A 7,261-nucleotide genomic window follows, 5' to 3' on the forward strand; every position below is an offset into this window, starting at 1 on the left:
CGCTTCCTCTCTTTTGGACTCAGTTTCCTCATTTTACAAGAGAGTGAGATACAGTAATCTTTGCTTCCAACTATAGCGCAGAACGAGGCAGTTGGTAATTGGGCTTTGGAAGGCCCTGCTGCTGACATCACAGAGGGGAGAGTTCTGTGAGCACCGTTGGGTCCTAGACGGTCCAGTGCCGCAGCTCAGTTTAGGTGAGAAGGGAGATCCAGGAAGGGCCCAAGCTCCGAACTCTCTTCTTCCCAGAGATCCCAGCATAATCATGGATCAACACGAGACGCTCACAAAGGCTCCAGATGAAGCCGACGTCCCAGGCCCCAGTTCATCGTCCCAGCACCATCACAGGCCCCGTCACCAAGGTGCACCCCATCATGATGACCACTCCCATCTTATTAGTTTCCACAACATGCATCCTAATGCTCTTGCCCACCACCGTGGTGAAACCCACCATCACAGCAGAGCCCACCCTCCCCACGATAGGGTTCATCACCCCCATAACAGAGGCCAGTCCCCTCCCTCCCTTTCCACTGTACCCCCCTCTGGTGCTGACGGCGAGGACCGCCCATCTCACCCTGAGAGTAACAGGCTCTTTCACCACAGAGATACCCACTCTCCCTCCAGACCCCACGCCCACCGTGGGGGGCACCATCACCAGCGTGAGGCCCATCCTCATGCCAGCTCTCACCATAGTAAATCGCACTACCAAGATGAACACGCCGCCGAATCCCACCACGCTGGGAACCCACGTCACCCTACCGAGGCCCACCACCACGGTAGGGTCCACCATCACCACAGGTCCCGTCACCACGAAGGGACTGTCCACCACGGAGAGATCAGTTCCCACCAGCCCACCGACCGTCATCCGCCTCCTGAGCAACACCCCAGCGAGTCCCACCCCCGTGAGCATCCCCACCACGCCGAGCGTGTCCACCACAGCGCGCCCCCGCATCGAGAGCAGCGCCCCGCTGAGCCCCAGCAGCAGCGCGGTGACAGCAAGGACAGACAGCAGCGCCTCCTTGGCGAGCAGAGCCAACGCCCGTCCTCCAGCAGGCTCGCTGCACCCCTAAGCTCCTTCCCGAGTGAACAACCACAGCTCAAGAGCTCGGGCAAGCCCAAATACCCACACCATACGCCGGATCACCTGCAAACTGCCCAGGCCTTCAACAAAGTCCACCCCCTGGCCGCTTTCTCCCCCAGCACAGCAACCAGACGCACCGAGGAGCAATTTCTCAAACACAAGCGTGAGTGCTGGCTGGCTCAGTCCTCTGACAGGCCCAGATCCTAACACCTCCTGCCTTCTGCTGATAATGCCCATTCACTCCCACCCTGCTCATCATTCCATCTTTGATTCTTTGAATTACTTACCACTCCAGACTGTGTGGGAGGGAGCTCTGGTGACTCAGTGGTAAAGAGATGCCACCAACCAAAAAGGCCCAGGGTTCGAATCTACCACTTGCTCTGTGGGAGAAGGACGGGCAAGCTCCTGAGTGATTTATAGCCTCTGACAACCTACTGCAGGGCCAGCTACGAGTCAGTTCCAGTTCGAGGGCACTCAACCACCACCACCACTACACTGGGAAGTTGTGATTCACTCAGCCACTGTCTTTCCCATTCACGTTTTTGTCTCACACATTTGCTCTTGTCCAATATGGACGTGTGGCCCTCCTGGGCCTGGAACCCAGGGGAGGAGCCGCCACCATCCCTCTTCTCTAGGGAGTCCTCACTTTGGAAACCATTTGTCGTAGTGGATACTGTCTGTCCAGATGTCCCCATTTCACTGTGATGCAGAGGGAAGGGACTGCGAGACACTGACTGGATGACAACTTGGCATGTGAGAGTGGGGAGAGACCTTGACTTGGAACATAAACTCTCTTGCACTGGGCTCCCAGCAGTATTTCAGGAGACAGGGAGTCTCATGAACAAGGAGCGTTGAGAACAGAGAGAGTGAGAGTCTGAGGCAGGTGCGGCAGGAAGAGGGGCTTGGTGTGGTCAGAGCAGAGAGCAGAGAGCCTCTCCAGGGAAGGACTGAACTTGGCATATGGAAGTTGCAGTACAAGCAATAGAGGTCAGGCAGAGTGGGAAGGGAGGCCTTCCAGAGAGGCTCAGGCTCCCTGATTAGCGTGCGTATTGGCATGGAGGGGACCAGGGTCCTGCCAGGACTGAGAGAGGAGGGCGGGTGGCCAGGCGGGAGGGCGTGCGCCTGCCACCCACACAGGCCTGTCCTTGGCCCTCACAGAGCCTCGGAACCAGCACCTTCACAGAAGACTGCGCTCGGAAGGCCTGTCCCAGCTGCTGTGTAAAAACTTGTGCAACTGTATCCAGTGGCTTCGGAAGAGGATCCTGTTCCTGGTTGATTCCCTGGCCTTTGAGATCTTCATCTTCCTCATCATCACCCTCAACACCATCATGATGGTAGCCCAGACCTTCGCCGAAGTGGAGATTCGGGGTGGTAAGAGCCAGGGATTGTGGTGGGGGCATCGTGGAGAGGAAGCCACAGATGCTGCTGGAGTGTCTTCTGAGGGCCTGGCCCACCGCTGGGAGATGTACACAGCTTAGGTCACTAGCTTCTCACCCATGAGAAGCAGACGAAGTTCAGCGTGACGGAACTCGAATACTTTTGAACTCACTGCTGGTGAGTCGCAAGTGACTCCTGGTCCCATTGAGCTTCCAGGACTGTAAGTCACACAGGAGAAGATTATCTGTCATCTTTCTCCTGAGGAGCCTGTGGGGAATCCAAACCACCAGAGAGGCATAACCCTCAGTGGGTAAAGAGCTGCGCTGCCAACCTAAAGGCACGAGGTTCAAATCCACCAGCGGCTCTGCAGGAGAAAGATGGGCAGTCTCCTGTGTGATTGACAGCCTCTGAAAACCTGCTGGAGGGTCCACTGTGAATCGATTCTCATGAGGGTACATGATAACAGAGGTCCAACAGCCGGAGCCTAAACTGGATAATGGTCACAATGGTGACCACCAGGTGGCGCGTCTGCTCTAAACAGTCGGCTCTGAATGCAAAGAATACCTTGATCTGATGGCCTAGTTCTAAGAAGCTGTGCTCCAATCCCAAAGGCGTGAGAGCCTAGGCTGCTATGTGAGAGAGGATAAGCAGTCTCCTCTCGTGTGGTGTGCTGCCTCTGAAAATCCACGGAAGGGTCAGCTATGCGTGGGCTCCACACAACAACAGTGTCCTCGAAAGGACCTTGATATCTCAGGATCTATCCTAAACGCTGTTTAAATGCATTTAACGCTCACAATAACTCTATGAGACAAACAGTGATTAGTCCATTTTACAGACGAGGAAACAGAGGCAGGCATTCACGTAGGATAGAGCCTGAGCAAACCAGGTGTCTGGACTCAGAATGTGAGGGGAGGACTGGGCTGGGGGCGCAGAGGATGGTGACAGCCCTGAGTAAGCCCTCCTGTCCTGCAGAATGGTACTTCACGGCCATAGACACCTTATTCCTCTCCATCTACGTAGTGGAAGCCATGCTGAAGATTATAGCCCTGGGCTTCTCTTATTTTTCGGACCCCTGGAACAAGCTAGGTAGGTGGGGCGGTGGGGGAGGTTGTGGTTGGGGGAGGCTGAGGCCGGGGGAGGCTGAGGGTGGACTCGGGGGACAGGGGAAGGGCTGTTGGCACTGGCAGCACTGAGGCAGCTGAGATCCCATATGCCCCAGACTTCTTCATCATGCTCACGTCTGCACTGGACTTCACACTGGCTCAGTTGAAACACACCCTCTCCCACAGCATCTTCAACCAAAACATCTTCCGAATCTTCAAGGTCCTCAAGAGCCTGAGGGCACTGAGGGCCATCCAGGTCCTACGGAGCTTCAGGTCAGCATGGCCATGGCTCAGGGGACAGGGAAGGGAGGCAGCAGATCCCCCAGGCTGCCTCTGACCTGCCTCCTGCCCGCCCTATACTGGACTGGGCCCAGACTCCGCCAAGTCACCTAAATTCAGGGACCTTTTGGCTTCAGGGGCAGCTCCGGCCACGGCCACTGGCTCCCCAGCCCGGCTGAGTCGGCATCCTTGTCCCCTCTGCCCACAGGATCCTGCGCAACCTCCAGGAAGTGACAGAGACACTGGCCGGGTCCTTGCCGTCCATCACAGCTATCCTCATTCTCATGTTCACCTGTCTCCGTATCCTGGGGGTGCATGGGGGGCCGTGGGGCGCGTGGCAGGGGAGAACAATGCGAGTGTGGTTTGGCCCTGAGCGACCAGTCCTCTTCTCTGTGGTGCTCCGGGCCCTGTTCCGTCACTCAGACCCCAAACGCTTCCAGAACATCTTCACCACCGTCTTCACGCTCTTCATTATGCTCACGCTGGATGACTGGTCCTACATCTACCTGGACAGCTGGGCCCAAGGCGGGACGGCCTGAGCGGGGCTGGGGGCAGAAGCCGGGGGTCTCAGTCACACCGCGGGGGCGGGCAGTGTGGGCTGGGTGCTCATGTGGACGACCCCGCTCTCCTAGGCGCCTGGTACATTGTTCCCATCCTCATGATTTACATCATCATCCAGTACTTCATCTTCCTCAAGTGAGAACCCCCGACTCTGTGTCCATCTCCTTCTCCTCCAGAACCCTGGGCCCCAAGCCCTCAGCCCACTCTCCCAGGGAGGGTCAGGGCCTCTCCGAGCCCCTCCTGAAAGCCTCCACCTGCCCTGCCCGCAGCCTGGTGATTGCCGTCCTGGTGGACAACTTCCAGATGGCCCTCCTCAGAGGCCTGGAAAAAGAGAAGCTGGAGGTCCGCGGGAGGCCAGGGGGAGGGGTTCCAGGGTCAGCGGGTGTGGGAGTGGGACAGAACCAGAGCCGTCTCTTCCCAGAGGGCTGCCCGGACCCAGGAGAAGCTGCTGGACGACTCGATGACAGAGCTCAACAAAGCAGGTGCCCTCCGGCCGCTCCAGCCCGTCCTTGTGGACCTCTCCCCACCCCCAGCCCTTCCCCCACAGTCCAGACGTCAGTACTTTAGAATCTGAAACTTGGGGAAATTTTAGCCGTTAGAACATTGGTCCAAAGGACTCAGAGGCTATTCTCTTAAGGCTAAACTGAGCTGATGACCAAATCTTGAAAGACTCATTGGCCAAATGACCCAACAAAGCCCAACTTTGTTGTCATTGTTAGGTGCTGTTGAGTTGATTACAACCCGTAGAGACCCAACGAACAACACAGCTGAACCATGTCCTGTCCTGTGCCATCCTATCACCTCTGAGACACCCAAGCCACTGCTTCAGTCACGGTGTTGACCCATCCGGTTGAGGGCCTTCCTCTCTTTCTCTGATCCTCCGCCTTTCCAAACATGATGTTCCTCACAAGACAACACACCTAAAGTATGTGAGCTAAAACTTCGTCATCTGTGCCTCTGGAGCACTCTGGCTGCATATTCTCCAAGCCAGACCTGTCTGTTCTATTGGCAATCCATGGGCTATTCCATTTCTTCTCCAGCATCACAGCTCAAAGACATCAATTCTTCTACAATGCCTACAGCCATGAGTCTTCCGTGGGGGAGCTTCTGAAGCCATTGATGTCTTTTATACATGTTGCTTTCATTTGTCCAGACTTACTTGATATGAATTCTGAGTCAACAAAAATTATGTGCCTTGTACATGCACAAAAGAGGAGCCCCAAGTAGCACAATGGAGTAAGCATTGGGGGGCTAAGTGAAAGATGGGTGGTTGGAATCCAGGAGCTGATCCTGGGAAGAAACGGAGGCAGTCAGCTTCTGTGTGGAAGGACATCCTTGGAGACCCCCTTAGAGACCCTCTGGGCAGGTCTGCTCTGTCATACACGACCACCAGGAGCACACACGTACAAGTTCTTCAGAACGTCTGCATTTTGAGCTCCAGAATCCCACCTTTATAGTTAGCCACAGTCATTCGGGGCCACCTGGGCCTTCCCTGGTGTTCCTTGTCATGGGCACCCAGTGTCACTGGCTTAAGCCAAAAGGGGAATCTGTTGACTCACATTACTCGGCATGTGGAAGGGGCATGGACCTTTAGGAAGGAGTCGATCCAGGGCTCCAATGATAGTTGACCTCACTCCGTAGCTCTCCCCTGAATCTTTGTGTGGTTTTGTTCCCTTGCCACTCTCCCCATGTCATGGCAAAATGACCGCTTGTAACTCTAGTTCCAAATATAGTCTTTCTTTCCCTTGGGATCTGTCCTGGGGTGGGGCCAACGAGCCAGCACTCAACCACTAACTGAAAAGCTGGCAGTTCAAACCCACCCAGAGGTTCCTCAGAAGGTTCTAGAGACCTACCTGCACAACAGCATGGCTGTCAACAACCTCCTAGGTCAGTGCTCTACCCGCACGGCCATGGATAGCCCATCCCAGGTCAGTGCTATACCCGCACAGTCAGGACGTCCTCACGGGCTCTACTCACATGGCTGTTGACAGCCGCACGGGTCACCGCTCTACCTTGAAACACAAGAGATTGCCATGAGTTAGGATCAACTTAATGACAACTGGTTTTTACCACTCCAGGGGTCAGAAATGAATCTCCTTTTGTCTGAATTCTGAACCAACCACCATAGCAAAGATAGACTGCTCTGATTAGCCAGGCAGGTGACACGGCCTCTTGGGGCTACATGACCTGATCTGGTTGAGGTTGGGGCTAAAGGCATTGCAAATAGGGATAGTTTTAGCAGAAGGAATGATAAACAAAACTGCTCTGTGCTCTACACCCTACACTCTACACCAGAAACATGGTCTCTTCAGGCTGCCCTGGGCAGCATCTCCATGACTGTGAGGTTCTCCCTGGCCTCTCTTGCTGCTCCCCCCACCCCGAATCCAAATGTCTTTCTGAATCTTGTTCTTTTGTGCTTCCAGATGCTGAAGAGATGAGTGAAGATGTCCTACATAATCAGCTCATGGAGAAGAAGTTTGGGGATATGACTGACAAGTAAGGAGCCATGAGGAGAGGAGGGGGGTCAAGTTTGTGGAGAGGGGTCTGGCGGCCTGGTCCAGAGGTGGTGAGGGGAAAGATGCTGCTGTCTGCTGTGGATGGAGGATGGAACGAAGATACCATGCATGACAGCTTCTGCACACCCAGGGCCCATCATTACCTAGCAAACCTCTCCCAACGGTGTTTAAGAAGAGCCAAGGCCAAGGGCAGGCCATAAATAACGGTCCTAGGGAACACTGAGTATGCAAAGTGCTCATCTGTTTACTCGAGAAGCATTACCTGTCTTTCTTTCTTTCTTTCTTTCTTTCTTTCTTTCTTTCTTTCTTTCTTTCTTTCTTTCTTTCTTTCTTTCTTTCTTCCTTCC

The 7,261-nt window shown here is 54.8% G+C and overlaps 1 protein-coding gene across 1 annotated transcript in view; it reads left to right on the top strand.

The window, feature by feature from the left end:
• Positions 1 to 262: 262 nt before the first annotated feature.
• The window catches only part of CATSPER1 (cation channel, sperm associated 1), a 12,250-nt gene continuing 5,251 nt past the window's right edge, over positions 263 to 7,261 (top strand). Inside the window, exons 1-12 of the mRNA XM_006893417.1 lie at positions 263 to 359; positions 622 to 986; positions 1,094 to 1,241; positions 2,237 to 2,449; positions 3,428 to 3,541; positions 3,675 to 3,831; positions 4,046 to 4,137; positions 4,219 to 4,362; positions 4,470 to 4,533; positions 4,668 to 4,740; positions 4,820 to 4,880; positions 6,822 to 6,894. Coding sequence (XP_006893479.1) covers positions 263 to 359; positions 622 to 986; positions 1,094 to 1,241; positions 2,237 to 2,449; positions 3,428 to 3,541; positions 3,675 to 3,831; positions 4,046 to 4,137; positions 4,219 to 4,362; positions 4,470 to 4,533; positions 4,668 to 4,740; positions 4,820 to 4,880; positions 6,822 to 6,894 — 1,601 coding nt within the window. The remainder of the gene's footprint in view (positions 360 to 621; positions 987 to 1,093; positions 1,242 to 2,236; positions 2,450 to 3,427; positions 3,542 to 3,674; positions 3,832 to 4,045; positions 4,138 to 4,218; positions 4,363 to 4,469; positions 4,534 to 4,667; positions 4,741 to 4,819; positions 4,881 to 6,821; positions 6,895 to 7,261) is intronic.

The sequence above is a fragment of the Elephantulus edwardii genome, unplaced genomic scaffold (genome assembly GCF_000299155.1).
Source record: "Elephantulus edwardii isolate Elephantulus edwardi_28Jun2011 unplaced genomic scaffold, EleEdw1.0 scaffold00126, whole genome shotgun sequence".
In the NCBI taxonomy this organism is placed as follows: domain Eukaryota; kingdom Metazoa; phylum Chordata; class Mammalia; order Macroscelidea; family Macroscelididae; genus Elephantulus; species Elephantulus edwardii.